This window comes from Peromyscus eremicus, chromosome 7, assembly GCF_949786415.1.
Source record: "Peromyscus eremicus chromosome 7, PerEre_H2_v1, whole genome shotgun sequence".
Lineage (NCBI taxonomy): Eukaryota > Metazoa > Chordata > Mammalia > Rodentia > Cricetidae > Peromyscus > Peromyscus eremicus.
Window position 1 is genome coordinate 117,055,716 of NC_081422.1, and position 20,176 is coordinate 117,075,891.

General features: G+C 44.3%; 2 protein-coding genes across 3 annotated transcripts in view; one reads left to right on the top strand and one right to left on the bottom strand.

Annotated features, from left to right (window-relative positions):
* Zdhhc3 (zinc finger DHHC-type palmitoyltransferase 3) overlaps positions 1–2,799 on the bottom strand; it is a 47,754-nt gene extending 44,955 nt beyond the window's left edge. For both annotated transcript variants that reach the window (XM_059269000.1, XM_059269002.1), the window contains exon 1: positions 2,600–2,799. The gene's annotated coding sequence lies outside the window, so the exon portion shown is untranslated. The remainder of the gene's footprint in view (positions 1–2,599) is intronic.
* Position 2,800: 1 nt separating this feature from the next.
* Positions 2,801–20,176, top strand: part of Exosc7 (exosome component 7) — a 28,712-nt gene continuing 11,336 nt past the window's right edge. The window contains exons 1-4 of the mRNA XM_059269003.1: positions 2,801–2,929; positions 9,880–9,981; positions 10,244–10,338; positions 19,881–20,046. Of these exons, the coding sequence (XP_059124986.1) occupies positions 2,873–2,929; positions 9,880–9,981; positions 10,244–10,338; positions 19,881–20,046 (420 nt within the window). The 5' untranslated portion in view covers positions 2,801–2,872. The remainder of the gene's footprint in view (positions 2,930–9,879; positions 9,982–10,243; positions 10,339–19,880; positions 20,047–20,176) is intronic.

The window sequence follows — 20,176 nt, forward strand, 5'->3', positions numbered from 1 at the left end:
CTTGGAGTTTAGTTTTACTGTTTAATGCAACATTTTCATTTATCTGATGAGGCGGGCTAAAACAGGCACAAGACTTATCAACATCACATTCCATGTGGCTCTAGAAAGAGGAGTTAAGAGAAGTGAGTTCATGCTAGAACAACCATCCTTGCTTTTGAAATTAAACCCGTTGGCCTGGGGATACAACTCAATGATCGACAACATAGGCTTTATGCATTAGGTCCCCTGATGGATGACAGAGATTGTGAGGTGCTATAGAAGGTGACATTTCAGAGTGCAGGTTTGGGAGCTACAAAGCCTCCACTCAAATCCTGTCTCTGCTACTTATTAGTTATGTCATCAGTGACTTTGCTCAGACACGTATGTTTTCTGTGCCTGTTTTCCAAACTGTAAAACTGTCCTCATTAGGCTATTTTGAGAACTGAATTTTTGTAAAGTTTCTGACACACTAAAACCATCACACAGTGTCATAGAAAATTAATAGAGCATAGAGTTTTATAAAAGACACAGCAATAAAACAGCATGAAACAAAACAGAAAACAAAAAACCTAACAGAAATGGAAAAGCAAACTGGTATAACACAATATAATGTGCCATCCTTGGTTCTTTTATTTTTTTCTGGTTCTAATATGTTTGAATTGCTTCAATAAAAAACAACTACAAGTTGATGAGCTCTAAAGACGTCTAATGAACTTAATAAATATGATGAAAATGATCTTGTGGCACATAGGAGGAATAGCTGAAGATGCTACCAACATTCTAGCAGAGAATATAAACTCCTCTGTTTATGTTTCCTTAGGCTTTCTGAACCTAATATCAGATATCACTCATAAAATTAGTCACCAAATAAATAATGCTGACCCTTCTCCACAAAGAATCTGATGTTGGTTGTCGGGGAAGGTGTATATGTGTGGTACTGTGGAGGGAATCTAAGGCCTCTGTACATGATAGTGTCCTACCACTATTATATATTTTTAAAGACATGTTGAAAGATTCCCCCCCACCCCCACCCCGCCAGGAAAATGACTCCATGGTAGTCAAACTCAACCTTTCTTCCAGTGTCTTTTCTGACTTTTCAACTGGCTGTCATCTTTCCAATCTTCAGCCTGCCCCCCACCATATACTATTAAAATGGTTTATTTTCCCAATAATTTCTAGCACAAGGTACCCTAACTAATAGGAGTCCTTATTGTTTCACCAGTTCCTCACACAGAATCTAACTGTCCAACCAAACACAGAGATGGAGTGTAGGTGCTGTATTTAGTTTGGCACCTGTTCCTCCACAAAAGGAAGAAAACCTTTCCAGTTTCGCCTTTCTTTCCCAGTTACCCTAGAGGGCAAAGTACAACCTTGCGAGAAGTCTTCTCTCAGGAGCACCTGTAGTACTATGTATGGACCCAGGAAATTCATGTCCAGTCTATCAATGAGAAAAGACCATCCATTTAAGGGCTCAACAGTTAACAGTTCAGGACCTAGGAATATAGTCAGGCATTTCCTGTTACTTTTCTGACTCACCTGGCAATCCCACTATAGCCATTAATCCACTATTACATCTCTAAGCACCATGTTCTGTGGCTATGCTTACAGGAGACTTCCCTTCTGCCCTGGAAGATTCTATGGTCAAAAGTTCTGTTTATTTAGTTAGCTGTGAAGCCATATCGAAGAAATGCCTCTTTTGTTGCTATTGTTCTTCAAGACAGGGTCTCACTATGCAGCTCTGGGGTCATCGTGGGAGCTCTTTAAGAAAGAGAGATAGTATATGAGCCGAGTCCTGGAACTCACTATGTAGAGCAGGCTGGCCTAGAACTCACAGAGATCCGCCCCCTAAACACTGGGATTAAAGGCGTTTGTATGGCTCCCACCTTTTATTTCTTGATGATTAAGATGTGAAGGGTTACTTTCCTCAAAAATAGAACATCATCAGATAAGTGCCTTTTCAACCAATTCCTCCCATTTTCCCACATAGTTCCTTTAAAACTCGGCTCATATACTATCTCTCTTTCTTAAACAGCTCCCACGATGACCCCAGCTTCACCTTGGAGGCATCCTTTCTAGATATACAAGTCCCATTTCCTCCCAGGGTCGGTTCTTTTCCAGGCAGTTGTCCAACCACCTCCCTCAGCGATCCCCTCCATCAAGGCATTCCGAAGTGCCAAGACACTCTCCCTACTCTCTCTGGGGCAATACTCCAGCAACCACACGAGGCAAGGGTAACTCACAAAGTCTTGGGTCACTATTTGATGATGGGCAGTAAGGGAGAAAGGGATAAGGGAAGAGACAACAGAAAGATCGATCTCTGGAGTAGAGGGAGGAGTGAGCAAACTGAGAAGCCAGAGCCCCACTCCTAGCTTAGACCCTTCCCGACCAGAGTGACTTAACGAGGGATCCATAGTCTTTTCAGCCACCCTAGGGACCAACTAAGGGGGTTTAGGAGATGTTCCCTCATGAGCAGCACGACTTCCGCCTTCCTGAGGCATCTCACGTGCACGAGCTCAGCGACTTCGACTCCGGCCCCAGCGCGCAAGGGTGCGCACTTCTCACCGAGTCCCGGCTGGGGCCCCGCACCTCCCTCCTCCCGGGGCTTCCTCTCCAAACTGACCGTCAACCTGAAGGCAGCTCGCAGTCCCGCGCCGCCAGCTGCTGCCCCTATCCCGGGGCCCACCCTCCAGCGTCCGCGATGGCTCGGGCACCGGGCGCCGCGGCTTGCCGGACTCGGCCTCACACCGGGCGGCGCGCAGAAGCCCATGGAGCTCCAGGCGGTGGCGGCAGCCGCGGCGGCGGGAGCGGCCACCGCGCGGACTGATGACGCTCAGACACCGTGGGGAGGGGCGCAAACTGATGACGCGCAAGCGCGCGCGGTGAGCTGAACAGCATGGCGTCGGTGGTACTAAGCGAGGCTGAGAAGGTTTACATCGTTCATGGAGTGCAGGTAGCGGTGGCGGCTCCGGGTGCAAGCCTTAGCGCTGAGGGAGGAGGTGCGGGACGGCTGCGTAGCCGAGACCGACTCTCCGAGGCCTAGTGCGGCCTAAGGCGAGCGTGCATCCAGCATGCCTACAGGATGGAGGCATGGAGATTCCTAGCCCATCAGGGAGCAGTGGGCGTCTCCTAAGGCTATTGCTTAATGGAGGAATGTTCTTATGGCCTCCTAGCACTGAGGGGCCTTTGCCTGAGATCCTGTAACCAGAATCTGGGTCCGTGGATGGACGTCTGCAGACTTTGCACCGAGAGATATAGAGGCTATGCATCAGAGGGAGAAAGGCTTTCAAAATATAAACTAACAGCACCCTCATCCCCCGCCCAAAAAGGGGGAGGAAAGAAGGGAACCTCAGTAGTAGCACCTCAGTAGTAGAATGCTTGCCTAGCATGCACAAGGCCTTGGTGGCTAGCTCCTGTAATCCCAGCACTTGGGAAGTGGAGACAAGAGAAACAGGAGTTTAAGACCAGCCTGAGCTATACAGACCCAGTCTCAAGAAAAATCACACTCACATGTGTATTGCTTACAAATAGGGAAGAGTGGAGAGTGATTTGTTTTTCGTTTGCCGGTACTGAAGATTGACCCTTACCACTGAACCGCATTCCCAGCCCTTTTCTCTTTTGGGGGAGTGGGAGGGTGGGTGGGGGTCTTTGTATCCCAGGCTGGTGTGGGACTCATTGTATTCCCATCACCACCTGGCTGAGATTTGTTTTCAAAGCAGACTGGTAGACAGTGGTATAGTTGTTGATTTTTCTGTTTTAGCTTAGATTCCTGGGTAGCTATAATGAATACCATAATATAGACTCAGTTCTACTTTTGCACATTCAAGAGAAAGCGGTGAAGAGTGTTAACCTGGCAACCTTGTGTCTGATATCTTGCAAGCCTTCTCTCTGCAGTTGATCTTTGATGTAAGCAACCTGTTACCATTTGAACTCCATAATGCAAGTGAAGGCCATGGTCTTTAAAATCATATAACATACTGTTATCGTCTGTGCTCCTTATAGAGAAGAAATGCCAATATTTAGTCAATAGGTTGCATATTAAACCTGATTAATAAAATCCAAACCCACAACTCATTAGCTTTTCAGTTCAAGATTAGCAATAGTGGGGTATTATGCAGAATGGTGTTGTGAGGGAATGTTAAAGTGGTCAGCCCTGGTGTGAGAATCAGCCCTGGGGGGAATGTTGCTTCCCTTTCAGTATTTTTGTTTGTTTTTGTTTTGTCAGAAATGTGGCTTTGTCCTAAACCAATCATTCCACATCACTAATCTTCATGGTGACTGCATTAAGAGCTGTTGAAATTTAAATTCTTCAAATTGAGGAAATATTAAATGACCTGAAGAAAAAGTGGGATCATTGTAAGAATTGGAAAGCTTCCATACAGCTTCAAAGTACCTTCTCTCATAATAACCATAATGATCAGTGACTGTCTCTGGTGATTCATCTGCTTTTCTTTGCCAAACTATATTCTTTCTCAGTGGCAACTTGCTTCCCTTCCATCTTGGTGAAATCTGCACAGCCGCCCCCAACCCCTGTACCTTTAATTTTGCATGGCTTCTCCATCCCCTCTATCACATTATGTCCTAAGGACTCTTTGCTTTTTTGAGACAAGGTGTCACTATGTACCCTTGGCTGTCCTGAAACTCATAGAGATCTACCTGCCTCTGCCTCCTGAGTGCTGGGTACAAAGATGTGTGCTACTAGTTGAGCTAGCCTAACAGCTCTTAATTAGATCAGAGATCCAGTTCCACTGAGAGACTTGGTCTGGGCTGCTAGTGGTTTGTTACAGAAAAAGCTGGTCACCCTCTATGTGGCACTTACCTCTGACCCTGTTGAGGGTGGATAGTAACTCAGGTGGCCACTCGAGCTATAAGCTCAGTGGGCTTTTCCTGGTCTATCCTATTGAGTGTTAAAACTGTAACCTCATAGCCAAACTGTTAGGCTTTCAAAGAGGCTTTCCTCTTGGGGCTCTGTCAAAGCTATTACATTGCTTTGTTCTTGGCTGTTGGAGGAAGACATAGCTCAGCTGATATTTTCTGTATTTCTGTTCCTTTTCTATGGCTTTACCTTTTAGCTTAATTTATATCTGAGTCTGGTCTTTAGTGATAAGATTGAGAAGTCAGCTATCAGTTGCTCAGTCTGACCATTCAGAACTGAAACTAGTCCCCAGCACATTCCCTGTTTAACCCTTTGCCTTTTCCAGTTACAAACCCAATGCACAGAAAGCCTGTGCCCCTGTCTGTGACCTTATTGAGCTACGTCTTTTCAAAGGGATGCAGAGCTGCTCAGGAGGATTGGAAAGTGAAATAACAATTGCTCTCTAGTTTTACTTGCCGTTTCTTGGGCCTGATCCTACAAAGCTGGGCCAGATGAGGTTATTTTCTAGTAAGAAGACACTTAAGTCTCAGTTCTCCTCTAAGAAATACTGAGGTGCTAGACATGTCAAAGCAAGGTAGATGAAGGGGTCACCTTTGAGAGCTACTTCTAGTCTGAAATCCTGGTGAGTATGTTGAAGTAGTAACACCGATTGCCTTGTACCACATCCAAGTAGCAGAGATGTTATAATGACATGAATAATAGCTATGCAAGTCACCTGGAGCTAGCCCAGCATCGAGCTCTTGGTCTAAGGTGCTTCAGTTGATCTGTGCCATCATGATGCCCAGATACTGTTTCTTTCCCTGTTGACTTTCAAACTGGAGCCTTCAGTCTTGGGTGAGTGTCAATATATAGATTGATCCCTTTGCTCCTCAGACTGCAAATAAATAAATAAATAAAAAGTATAGTAAGGCTTCAAGTGCTGAGCCAAGCCAGGCAGGCCCAGGCACTTTGCTCAGCGTTTTATAAGGAAAACTAGATTTTTTTTTTTAATTGTCCTCAGTTCAGTGATGCATGGACTAGTTGGTTTCTTTCATTCTTTTGAGTGTTTTCTGTTTGCTTTCCCTTTGAGGGACTGGAATGTATATTTAATATGAAAGGAAAAAGTACAGGTTTTCATTCATCTTACTCATCTGCTCAGCCTTTCCTAGAAGGCTGGGGGTTATTAAAGGCTGGAAAGGCATGGTCTTTTCTGATACGCATGCAGCCCCATGTGGAAACAAGTCACAAGGATGGCATTTTAAAAGCAGCACTTGAAACCCTGTGACTGATTGCATGGCCTACTGTATTCAGAGTCAGCCCCATCTTGATCAGGGCCACGTCATAGAGCTAGCCATTTCATTTTTGGAAGGTTGTCTGTAGTGACTGTAATGTGAAGAGACCCTTTTGAAGTCACAGGCTGTAAACTAGTGAGTAAGAGCTCTGGCTTTGAGTTCAAATGCTGCTTCTGACTGGGGGGATTTAAGACACTAAGTTAGGAGATGTGCCGTAAAGAGTAGCTTATTGAGTTATCTCCCGAGGGCTCATTTTCCTAGACATTAAATTCTGCTGTTTTCCAAATACATGTCTTCTGATGCAAGAGGATTTTTTCCAGTGAAAGAGTGAGTTGGGTGTAGGTGGCTGCACGTGGACTTCCACATGATTTAGGTGTTTAATTCCTCTCAGAAGTTGCTAAGAGGGTTAATGCACTGAAGCAAATATGACAGATGGTCAGTGATAGTATCGCAGTGGGAGCATGCAGCGATGTTTTGTTTTTTTCTGTTTAACTTCTCAAAGTAAAGTGAGATACATAGGCAGCCTGACAGTTTAAAGATAAGTTTACACATTTAAGAGCAGTAGTCTCTTTGTTTTCCCCCCTCTCCTTTGGAGAACATCAACCCCTTTGAGAGCCTCATGAAGTTCATTATTTTATGTGTGGTTATATACACAAGTGAGTGCAGGTGCCAGCAGAAGCCAGAAGCATTGGATCCCTTGGAGCTGGAGTTACAGGTGGTTGTGAGCCACCTGACACGGGTGCTGGGAACCCTACTCAGGTCTAGAAAAGCGATATGTGCTCTTGATCACTGGGCCATCTCTCCAGCCCCTTGTTACTATTTTTATTATAAAAAAAAAAAAAAAAAGTGGGCTAGAGAGATGTCTCAGTGACTAAGATCACCTGTTTCTCTTGCAGAGCTCTATTCCCAGCACCCACATGACATTCCATACACATAGAGAACTACCCACATGGTAGTTCACAACCATTCAGTACTCCAATTCCAGGAGATCTGATGCCTTCTTCTGACCTCCTCTGGCACCAAGCACATACCTGGTGCACAGACAGACAGACATACAGGCAAAAGACTCACACATAAAATAAAATAAATGAATCTAGTTTTAAAAAATCCAAAAAATAAAAAATACAGATTAAAAATGCTTTCAAGGGTATTTATGAAAAATTAGGAAGATTTACTGTGTGCAATGTGTGCTTCAAGAAAGAAGTGTATTCGAGGCTAGCCTGGGCTACAAAGTGAGTTCCAGGAAAGGCGCAAAACTACACAGAGAAACTCTGTCTCGAAAAAAAAAACAAAAACAAAAAAAAACAAACCAAAAAAAAAAAACAAAAAAAAGAAAGAAAGAAAGAAAATAAAAAAGAAAGAAGTGTAAAATGAATATATAAAGCACTTGCTACAGAACTCAGGTTAGGCCCTAGCACTCACAGCTGCTTACAACCATATGGAACTCCACTCCGAGGGATCCAGTGCTGCCTTCTGACATCATGGGCACTAGGCTTGCATATGGCACACATACTTACAAGCAGGCAAAACACTCATACACATAAAGTAACAATAAATCTCTTTTTAAAAATAACATATAAAATGATGCCACCCTTCATGTATGAAAAGGTGATTATTACTCAAAAGTAGATCATTATTACAAGAAAGCCAAGTTGTTTCAATAGAGGGGTCCAAATTCCAGAATTACACAAGTGTGCTTTTTGTAATAATGCTCAATTTTAAAGAAAAGGGTTAAAATTTTTATCTGCTCATTTGAACAGATGAAATACAAGATAAACATATCTCAATAAGAGACCTATCATTGGCCAAGGGTGGATGGGAAAGAGATGAGAAGAGAGGCATGGAAAGAACGTAGTACAGCTAAAGGGAAGAGGATGTTACTCAGAGCTTATTTGACTGGTAGAATCATGGTGACATTCCATACACATGGAAAAGTAAATAAGTAATTAAGAGTAACCAGGATTCAGTGAACTCAAACTGAAATATAAACAGTTGCAAATGAGTTTGGGTTACAAATTAAAACTGACCACAGGGAGGGAAGGACAAGAAGAAAACTGAGAACATTGTATCTAACTGTACTCTACTGGAAAGTTTATTTCTATGGGGAGAATGGATAGCAGCTCTGAAACAATGTATATATTGAGAGAGACTACATGAAAACTGGGGGAGGGGGGCAGATAATGACAGCCAGGTTTCTTCCTACCTCCACCTTTAGACATTTGCCTTTAGACATTTGGTAGTGGGACTCAGAAAAAAGTTACAAATAAGAAAAATAAGGTCTGGGGCTGGAGATATGGCTCAATGGTTAAGAGCACTGACTGCCTTTCCAGAGGACCCAGGTTCATTTTCCAGCACCCACATGACAGCTCACAACTGTCTGTAACTCAAGATCTGACACCCTCACACAGACATACATGCAACCAAAACATGAATGTACATTAAAAAAAAAAAAAAAGGGAAGGAAGGAAGGAGGGAAGAGAAAGTCTGGAATGAACTGTGGACATTAGATGGGAAGTGAGCTATTGATTTGAACTTCTGGCTTCTTGATAGGTAGAGAGGGAACTAATGAAGATGTGTTAACGTGTGTGTGTGTGTGTGTGTGTGTGTGTGTGTGTGTGTAAGTGTGTGTAAAAATTTCCTCCAGTTCTGTTTGCTATGAAGGTTTAGGAACAGTGAACTTAGATCCTGGTTTTTGAATACTGTATGTCAGTAAGAGGAACCAGGGCTCTTTGGGGAAAGGGCAGGGAAAACTAACCAATGGCCAGAACATTTTGTGTTGTCAGAAATATGGAAGGGTTGAAAGAGCACAGAGCTCTATGCTCTTTCACCCCTTCTATAGATTAGATTAGATTCCAACATAAAATGAGTATCTTTGAGTTGTGTGGTTGTAAGTAAACAACAGGAAACACAAATAGGTGGGCAGAAGGGACAGGCAGCATATAGCCACTCTGGAAGCCATCTTATGCAGCAGGGATTAACGAACTGCTGCTATAAGGGACCAGGTAGGAGTTTGTAGGTTTCCTCTCGGCTGATATTGGAAAAGCATTCAGAGTGCCTAAGGGAATGAGCATGGCTGTGTTGTGACCTAATCACAGAAACACACTTGCATTAACTTGTTGACCCTATTTTAGAAGATTGAGTATTCAGGTTGTGCATAACTGGTCTTGTAAACTGAATTTGGGGTGAAAAGGGCTCCAGTTGAGAGAGGTAGTTCAGCGGTTAAGAACACTGATGTTCCGGAGGAACCAGGTTCAATTCCCGGGTTGTCCAGAGTCCATCATGCCCAGATAAAAAGACCGTGTGACCCTTTTCCTTCCCTTTAAGAGGGCATGTACAACATCAAGAAGCACCGCCTCCTTCCGGCCCTATAGCCCAAGGTCATGGGTGGAGCAAATACTACTACACAGTTGTAACTGAGCTCTAGCAAAGCATAGCCTTGCAGACTTGGAGACGAGTGGTTTTGTTGTTGTTGTTTTGTCCATTCTGCTTGTTTTTGTGCATGTATTCTGTGCATCCAGATATAGCAGGCCTTTGTAGTCAGACACAGCTGACATGAAACCATAGCTTTGTTAACATTAACGGTAGGGTAAGTCACTTGAATCTCTTCCTTATATTAATCTGGTAGTATTGTTAGTAGTAGTGAGGGCAGAATTTGGGGCGACCCTCTGAGAAAAATGGAGATTAACTGTATTTCTCTAGGGGAGGAAGGGAGTCTATGAGTTTGGGATCACAACCTGAAAGCTGTTGTTCCCTTAGGAAGACCTTCGGGTAGATGGCCGTGGCTGTGAGGACTACCGATGTGTTGAAGTAGAGACTGATGTAGTGTCTAACACCAGTGGGTCTGCCAGAGTCAAGCTGGTAAGTTCTATGGTCACAGTTCATACCCAGATAGAGAGGTAGGTGAGCTCTAAGGGTTGGTTACAGGCTCTGCTGGCTTTGGGAGGGTACACATTGGTCCTGGTGAGACTCCAGTCCCTAAGCTATACTGGGAGAATACATCTCTCCAGATTCAAAGTACCCGTCCATCGTCTTAGAATACCGTATCCAAGCTACAATGCCATACCTGTCTGGAAGAGGAGTGTGGTCATTCCTGAGCAAGGACTTTTGTATGTGTTTACAGGGTCATACAGACATCTTGGTGGGAGTGAAAGCAGAAATGGGGACACCGAAGCTGGAGAAACCAAATGAAGGCTACCTGGAGTTCTTTGTTGATTGGTCAGTACTGTGCAGGTTGTTTTAAAGGAAGGGGAGTCCTGGGGATGTCACTCAGTGGTAGAGCACTTGCATAGCATGTGGGAGGCACTGGGTTCAGTCTCTGCCTCCCACTGGAAGAAAAAGGATTGAAAGATGAAAATTCAGAACATGAACCATGTCATGTTTGTTTAGCCATTCATTTATCTAGGAGGTATTTACTCACTTGTAAAGTGCTGGACAGTAGGAGTACCTGACCTTGTTTTAATCACCTGGCTCTTGCTAAGCTTTTCTTTCTCTATGAAAAAGGCCATCAGCTTAGGAGCCCAGTGTATGGTCATTGTGAGGGTCAAGTGAAATTGTGGATGGTAAGATACTTTTAAAAAATACCAAGCAAGGGTAATGTGGATCATTTGTTCCACAATACCCTGTTTCTCTTCCTGCTCTTGCTCTGCAGACACATGTTTTGATTGGCAAGTGGGTCTAGAATCAGCCAAACAATGTGGCAAGCCGGGAAAATGGCCATAATACAGACAGCAAGCGTGCTGGGAAGAACCAGGGCTCTGTGTTATATGTGTCCAGGCGTAAGTGAGATTGTGTGATCTCAGTGTATACCTGAATCTCTTCATCTGAAAGGATCGGGGCTAACGTGGTGATGAGGAATAGTTAAAACAGAGCAGCTCCTAGACAGCAACTGACTCTCATGAGATTCAGAAACTTTCTTTTCCCCTTCTAGAATTGGGACTTTTTAATTTTTTATTTTATTTTGTGTGTATGGGTGTTTTGCCTACATGTGTATATCTGAGCACCAGATGCATGCCTGGTGTCTTTAGAGAACAGAAGAGAGCGTTAGATCCCCTGGAACTGAAGTTACAAACAGTTGTAGGTGTTGGGAATTGAACTTGGGTCCTCTGCAATAGCAGCAAGCTCTTAACCACTGAGCCAAATCTCTCCCTTAGGATTGAGACTATTTATTGTATGGCCTCATCTCAACTTCTGTCCCTGCCTTGCTTCTAGAAGCTAGTGTTGACAACAGCAGGCCTTCTTTGTCAGAACACAGTCCGACAAAGTCCTGTTAGAATTGGAGTCCTGTTAGAATTCTTGTTAGAGTGCTTGTGAGAAAACTTCAAGAAAACAAGACAAGAGTCTTGTGACCTCAGTTTCTTCAAAAACACAGAATTGTTCTTGGAATATGCTTTCATGCCTTCCAGGTGTAGCCAATAAAAGTGAGTGTAGATGAATGTCTAAATGGTCTTATAAAACAAAAAACATGGAGCCAGATATAGGGGTGAAAGCCTGGAGAGGTCAGGGAAATAGGGAAAGCCATAGCTAACCTCACCTCACCAGCTCTGCTGCTTCCAAATGCGAGTTACTTCCTGTCTACCCACGCCTTATTGCCTTGCTGTTCTGCCATCTGATTTGCTCTCTCTGTCCAGCTACATCACTTCCTCTTCCTGCCCACCTCTGTCTTCCACTTCCTGTCTGTCTGTACAGACCTCCATGGTTAACTAGTGTTGGAATTTAAGGCGTGTGCCACCACACCTGGTTCTGTTTCCAGTGTGGTCTTGAACACACAGAGATCCTGCCTGTCGAGTGATAGGATTAAAGGCATATGCTAACATTGCATGACTTCTGTATTGTGGCTGGTTTTTTACTCTGATCTCCAGGCTTTATTTGTTAAAGCACAAATAAAATATCACCACATTTCAGCACAAATAAAATATCACCACAAGTGTGTTTACTTCAGATTATTCATTACAACTGGCTGCTGCTGTTTGTGTGACTCTATGGAAAAACATGTTTTTGCCACATGCAGCTTATCCTTGTGATTATATACAACTTCAGTTCATGAGAACTTTACTGAAGTGACCTTTCTTAATCCTCAGGATATAAATTTTCTTATGCTCTGAATAAGTTTCTCCCAGTTTCTACCACCTCTAGAGCAGTACACATTATCAAGACCCCCTTCTGGCTTCTGCTAGGTCTAGGTGTGTGTGTATCCTGTAGCCCTAAGACTTCCTCCACATTTGGAGGCTTGTTAGAGGGACCTTAGGACTTAGCATATAGTACATGTGGCTGAAATTTGTCATAACTTTGTAGGTGCAGCAACTAATAGGACATTTCCCACTCAGAGATTCTTCATTCAGGATTTTTTTTTTTTTTTTTTTTTTTGGTTTTTCGAGACAGGGTTTCTCTGTGTAGCTTTTGCGCCTTTCCTGGAACTCACTTGGTAGTCCAGGCTGGCCTCGAACTCACAGAGATCCGCCTGGCTCTGCCTCCCGAGTGCTGGGATTAAAGGCGTGCGCCCGACTCATTCAGGATTTTTAGTAGGTGTAGTCACCTGGCACCTTCTGCTGAAGTCTAGGCACAGTGGTCACTGTGTCAGCCCTTTCCATACAGGTGGGCCCATGTTTGTATGGTAGTTAATTTTCCTGTCTTCATTTCCAAACCCAAAAGTTGGTCCTCACTGGACCCCTGTTAGAAAAAGGCAAATGAAGTGTATAGAGAGGAGGTACTTGCCCAGGGTCAAGTGGCCAGAAATGCAGCTCAGGTCTGTATGACTCTATATCTTGCTCTTTTTGCTCTTACAGCAGAGGCCAGTTTAAGAAGCATGTTGAGGGGGCTGGAGAGATAGCTCAGGGGTTAAGAGCACTAATTACTCCTCCAGAGTCCTGAGTTCAGTTCCCAGCAACCACATGGTGGCTCACAACTATCTCTAGTGGGATCTCATGCCCTCTTCTGACATAAAGGCGTACATGCAGACAGAGCACTCATACATAAAATGAATAAATAAATAAAAAGAATTTTTAAAAGAAGGATGTTGAGCTTGCTAGGGATAATGTTCGTCCCTCTTTCTGGTCAGTTTTCTTTCCAGCTCTTCCTCCCACTGGTTGTCTTGACTCATCGTGCAGGTTAGGTGTGAGCAGTGCTGCCTCTCCCTTCGCTGTGAAGGAAGCAGAATGTCTCCTGGCCTCGTCCGCAATTGCTCTCTTTTTCCTTTTCCTCCCTTGTGTTTTCTGCCTCACTCACTCATCCTGGGCAGACCCATTGTAAGAGGTGCTGTACTCAGATGCTGGGGTTCAGGGAAGGAAGGGTTTCTGGACTCTGCCTTGTGACTTTTTCCAGGAGATATAAAATTATCTGTTCCTCCTCACCTCCTGGGAGTCACAGCAGCAGCCTAGAGAATGGCTTGTTTCATGCTCATCCTAGTGAGTGTAGTGAATTTAAATAGGGCTTGCTTAGGGAGTGGAAGATGACTGTGGCTGGCTGCATTTTCCCCAAGTAACTAACCCTGTTCTTGTCAGGGTCCTTTTTTATCTTTATGTAAGTCTTTGGCAACACTGATACAAGCCTAGGTCCAGAGAGATGCTTAATGTAGAGGTGACCAAGGGTTTGCACAGCCTAGGTACAGAATGAAACTCAACTTTGGCACAGTTTTTGTGTGTGCACCATCCTTGCCCTTATCAGAGATTCTGCTGGTTTCAGGAAACACTGTCTAGCATGGAAAGTACAATGTTTTTCCCGAACTATGACATGCAAAAATACCATGGCTTGCTGCAAAGTGGAGTTCCTCTGGCCAGAATTCAGAGAACTAGTCTCACTGTGAGCTGTGTGTCTGGATATGAGGATGGGACTCCGGTTAGCCTGCTGTGCTTGCCCCTTCTTTATCCTAGGTGCCACAGCAGGAGGACTCCCATGTGAGAAGATTCTTTGAGCTACTCCCTTTCAAGATTTAGTTTATGAAGCAGCCTTAGTGGCCTGGCTGAGAACGGCTGCCCACTGGTCTATTTTCCTCCTTTTTCAGTCTCAGAGGACCTCACTAGGAGCTCCGGTTTCCAGGGGGTTCTGAAGCCTGTCAGGATGAATAGTCTCAAGGCAGTGAATCCTAGCTTCTTTACAGCTTAGCTAGTGTGGTTGGCCCTGGAGGCAGTCACAACCATACTCTTGGTTGTGCCTTATTTTCTTCTTTGTCAACCTTTTTCTCCTAATTCCTGTGATTAAGCCTATATTGAAATATCTTTAATAAAACTTCCAACTCTGCTTTACTATAAATAAAAGTAAAATAAAAAGAGAGCTGGGGATGTAGCTCAGTGATACAGTGCTTGCCTACAATCCACAGTGAGGAGCTGAGGTATGTGGGTCATAAGTAGTAGAACTCTTCCCTAGTTATGTGGGAGGTACTAGGTTTTTTCCCTAGTCACTCAAAAATAAATAAATACATAAATACATAAATAAAATCCTCAGAGGAGACAGAAGCAGAGAAGGGTCCACAACACAAGTAAATTTATCCCTTGTACCTCCTTTATCAGTGCTTCAGGGGCTCCATAAGAGTCACAAAACGCCAGTCCCTGCTGGCTGCCATCTGTTCTAGAACCTCATGTGAGACTTCAGGAAGCAATCCCTTTCTTGCTGCCTAGAAAACTGAAATGGCTCTTGGGTGCCTCTGGACGTGCCCAGCAGTATGTATACCACACACTGAAGAGCTCCCCTGGAGATCTGCAGGCTGTACCAGTTGCTCCCCAGTGGGAGGAAAGAATTGTTGGTGTTGGCATGGAGTCCCTCCTGCCACTCTGAGCCCAGCTTGATTTAGTTCCTTATCAGCAATTTCCAGGTTTTATTATTTTAGTTCCCAGTTGTACTGGTCTCTCAATGCTAATTGCATTTCTGCTAACTCATTCTCTTCAGGTTTGTCTTCTTAGAATGATAGATAATGCTCCTCACTGACTCAATTTGGCCTGCTTGGGAAGGTGAAACACCTTGACACCTTGATATGTCTCAGCCCGTTAGAAGGGAACCAGCTACCCTGACCCAACCCGACTCCAGCAATGCCAGGCTGCACTTACACTAATCTGCAAGCAAAATGGACCTCAAACCTTCTCATGGGTCTTTGCCTTGTTTGTAGTAACTGAGGAAAGTCCATTTTAAAAGACTATTTAAACTTTAAGAAAAGTTGGTTTCCATCCAAAGCCAGGACCAAAGAATTCAGTAGGCTGCGAGTTACTCTGAGCTGCCATTAGGGGGCAGCTCACTGAATCACTGCTCAGCTTCTGACTTTCATCAGCTTTTACTTGGGAAATCCAGGAGAATGTTTGTTATGTCTGAGTTTCAATATGCCAAGTATCTGTTAGTTCCCTGAGTTTTATTTTCAAATAAAAATAAACTTAACTGAGTGTATTTTTCCCTAGCACACAACTAGTCTTTGAAACCTGGTGGGTAGAAATGTGTATCTGTTCTTTGCCTGTCAGGAGAACACCATTCTTGACTGAAGGGCTGGGGATGGTGACAAAGCAGAGGGGTGGCTTAGAATGCCATCTGAGGTTGGCTGCACTTAGTCTCTGGGGCTGATGGCATAATTGGCAGAAACATTAGCGATTACAAAGCGAGGTTGAGAACGCTGCTGTTCTTGCCACCCAGTATGTACGGAAGGTTCTGCAGTCGCAGAAATGAGTGCATGCGCACACAGGAGTCCGCCAAGATCAGCCATTCTCTCCAGTAGCCTGTCCTATGCCCAGGCTGCATATATTTTCAGGCTATATTAGTTACAAGGGGAGCAACGGTGGGCTCAGAGTCTGGAGTCCCACTGCAGGTAGACATGGCTTTGATCTCACCCTACTCCAGTTAAGCAATAGATAATGCCAGGCAGCAGGAGCATGGTAGAGGGGATGAATCAGGAGAGTGGAGAGCTGGGAGGACCCATGTTCTTCCAGCTGGTGAGCTGTTTTTCTTGCTCTGGGAAGGGACTGGAACATGCTTTATGGAGGGTCTGAGTTGGTTTGGTAACTAATAGCATTTGGTTTTATGATCTACTTTGATGATACATGTAAGCAGAGGCCTGGAATTACCAGCCGTTTGTATGTGTGCTCGCGCTCTCGATCTCTCTCTCTCTCTCTCTCTCTCTCTCTCTCTCTCTCTCACACACACACACACACACACACACACACACACACTCAATTTAATAGAGGTTTTCATTAGATCTGCTTTCTTTGATCATATCTACGGTCTAATAATAGGTCCCATGACTAGAACACTCATTCGTTATCAGAAGCAAAATTTAAGTCCAAGGGAAAGCTAATCTGAGATCATACTGCAAGCTGAGCTCCATTGACACATCAGGGAAGCTGCTGGTAAGGCCTAAAGTGCCAGCCTGAGTTAGACCCTTAGCTCTTTAGGCACTGTTCACTTGACCTCCAGCAAGTTATACAACCTGCCTGACTCCTCTCATTGTCTAAATTGTGTCAGAGGTTAAGGGTGTAGCTCAGTGGTAAAGAGCTTTCCTGGCATTTGTGAAGCTCCAGTTTTGTTTCCCAGTACCACAATAAAATAAAAAGATCGTTGGTACTGCCTAGAATTGTCATGAGAATAAAAAGGCCTGGTACATCTGAAGTGCCAAGAGTGGTACATAGCACACAGCAAGCATTTGTAAAATTGTGTTTGCTACCCTGTAAAATGAGGATTGCTTCTTCTGGGTCTTACAGCATCATCCTGTAGGTCACTTGTTTTAGTTTCTTTTATGTGGTGCATGCTTTATTTTTCCAGAGGTTTTTTGTTTTTTTGTTTTTTTTAAGACAAGGTCTTGCCAGGCAGTGGTGGTGCACACCTTTGATCTCACATTTGGGAGTCAGAGGCAGGCAGATCTCTGAGTTCAAGGCCAGCCTGGTCCATAGAGTGAGTTCCAGGACAGCCAGGACTACACAGAGAAACCCTGTCTCCAAAAACCAGAATAAAAGAAAAAGAAAAGACAAGGTCTTACTGTGTAGCCCTGATTGGTCTGGAACTCACTATGTCGACGAAGCTGACCATAAATTCTCAGAGATTCACCTGCCTCTGCCTTCTTAAGTGTTGGTATTAAAGGTGTGTACTACCACACTCTACTACCAAAAGAATTAAAATGTCTTTAGTCAGATCTGGGAAATGGCCAGTGTCTTCCCTTGTTGAATGTGTTGCTCACTATTGTGTGGGCCATTTGTTTGGGTGCATGCCGTTACCTGGCTAGTATCTTTGAGGCATTTGGTTTTCCTGGAGATGATCTGTGGCCTTTTCCTCTCTGCTCAGCTGTTGCAAAGGGTCCCTCCTGTGTTGGGAACTCCAGTGATGGACAGAACCTTCATCTCTCTGCTCTGTCTGTTCCTTCTTTGCTGGAATATAGGTATTTTGGCTCCCCCACCCCTGTCTTTTTATTTTATGTGTATGGATGTTCCGTGGAGGCCAGAAGAGGTTGTCAGATCCCCTGGACTGGAGTTACAAATCGTTGTAAGCAGCCATGTGTGTGCCAGGAAAAGAACCTTCTGTTGGTTTGTTGTTGTTCGTTTTCTGAGACAGGGTTTCTCTGTATAGTCTTGGCTGTCCTGAAATTCTCACTCTGTAGACTAGACTAGCCTTGAACTCAGAGATTTGTCTGCCTCTGCCTCCCAAGTGCCCGGCTAAACCTGGATCTTTTGAAGAGCAGCCAATGTTCTTAACCATTGAGTCATCTCTCCAGCCCCTCTCTGGCTTTTATATGCTGCCCAAAGCATGTGCTCTGTTTCTCACACTGAACGCGTAGCTCCTTTCTCCCTGGCCTCCACTGTATCGCCCACAACCGGGGACCATGCAGATGGTACTGGGCCATGGTTGCAGAAGCCTCTCATCTTCCTCTATGCGTGACTATGAGCTATGCTAAAAGAATGATGTGTTCAAAAATGAAAGGGTGTTTTAAATGGGTAAATTTTACCTTAAATTACCTTAGTCCCAAAGAAACAATGGGGCAGATGAGTGTAGACAGTTGAACTGGGGAAGCTGTGAACAGCTCCTAGGGCTTCAGGGCTGTAGACGATTAATGCTTTACCCTGGGACTGGGAAGTTGAAGATGTGACTCCTGCATTCAGTGAACATAAGAGTGGAGGACAAGCATCTCTGAGTGTGCATATAGAGACCTGTGTGATGTGTCCTGGGGGACTTCCCACATAGGACTTAATATTGGCTGCTTGGTGTTGAGTTAGAAACAGGCTGTATGGGGGCTGCTGTATGTATGAACACTGGCTGCTCTTCCAGAGGTCCTGAGTTCAATTCCCAGCAACCACACATAGTGGCTCACAACCATCTGTAATGAGATCTGGTGCCCTCTTCTGGCGTGCAGACATACATGCAGGCAGAACACTAAATTCATAATAAATAAATAGATCTTTAAAAAAAAAAAAGAAAGAAAGAAAGAAACAGGCTGTATGCTGCTGGCTGTGTAAAGGTTTGACAGTTGGTCTTGGCTGTTTCTCCCTAGCAGAGCTACTTTTCACTGCTGTAGCTGAGGCTGGTGGGGAGTTTTGGAAATCACCATATTGCTATGGTGGCAGTGAAATTTCTTCATGTTTTTAAATTTGGGTTCTGCTTGCTGATAGTATAAGGGAAGAGCCGGTAATTAGAGAATCAAAGTTATGCAATAAATGCTGTCCTGTGATGCACTCTTAGACTATATCACTAAGAAAGATTCCTTTCACCATTAAATAGATACGTGGGCCCAGCTGTGGGCGACCATGCTGGTGTTGCTTTCCCAGAGCCCCTCTCTCCTCTTGCTGATCTGATAGCTACTTTCCTGGGTTCTGCAGCTTCTTGACCCTCCAGGACTAAGAGAAGTATATCCACATATATTCCCACCACCACCCCCATCTAACTTTCCTAGTCTCCAGCTTTCCGTGCTGGCATGTACTAATACCTTCCAGCTTTTCCGGAGTCAGGATGCTTCTGTAGATGACATTGTAAAGTCTGAGCTGAAGCAGCTGGCCCCTTGCCTTTCCTACCACATAGATGAGTAATGTTTATTTACCTCACAGACTTAATAGGCTGGTTTGTGTCTGTGCAGAACTCTCAAAAAGTCCTGTAAAGCCTTTGAGTCATGTCAGAGTGGCACATGTGAACATTTGTTAATTCTTTGTTGAGGTAATTGGGCATAAGTATGGAGAGTCCAAAAAGGAATTTTTTTTTTTCTCTCCTGAAAAATACCAAATGACATCAAATACAAATAACAGGTCAACAGTTTTTTCATGCTGTCATTCATTTTCCTTCTCAGTACAGTGATAACCTAGTTTCTGATCTCTGTCCTACTATCATATATATCCCTAAGTCATTCCAGAAGGGTTTACCCTGCACTGAAAGCCAGGGCTGGTGTGGAGGGTGAGAGGCATACTTCACAGTCGTGAGGCTTCCTAGCTTTACAGGCCAGCCAGAGAAGAGTTTATTTTACTCTGAAGATAAGAGTTCATTATACCAGCTGAGGTTCACATTACCACCAATCTCTTCCTCCTTGGCTGAAGAAGGCCTCTGCTTAAAGGCCTGCTACACCCACTGACAGGGGCAGGGCACAGTACTGGGCTCGGTCATTGCACATACCCATAGGCCCCCGAGGCAGCTGACACCATCCTTTTCACATTTTAGTGACTTCACTTTTTTCCCTTTTGCCTTATGCAAGCTAGGACAGCTCTCTGCTTTTTGGCCCTTGGTGACATTCTTTATGCTGGCACTCCAGCATTCCACAGAGAACAAGTTCTTTGTGTTTGTAGAGACTCACACAGCTTTTCTGTTGCTGTCTTATGTAGTTCAGCCAATGCTACTCCAGAATTTGAAGGGCGAGGAGGTGATGACCTTGGCACAGAGATCGCTAACACCCTCTACCGGATATTTAACAACAAGAGCAGCATAGACCTGAGGTCCCTCTGCATCAGTCCTCGGGAGCACTGCTGGGTTCTCTGTGTGGATGTGCTGGTGAGTCATCTTGCATCGTTCCCATCTTACACCACCTTTGTTGAAGACCTGTTGGTTTCTTTCCTCCCTCTACTGTTCCTTTTCATGGGAAAGTGTTTTCTGCCTCCACCGTCAGATTTTTTGGGAAGAG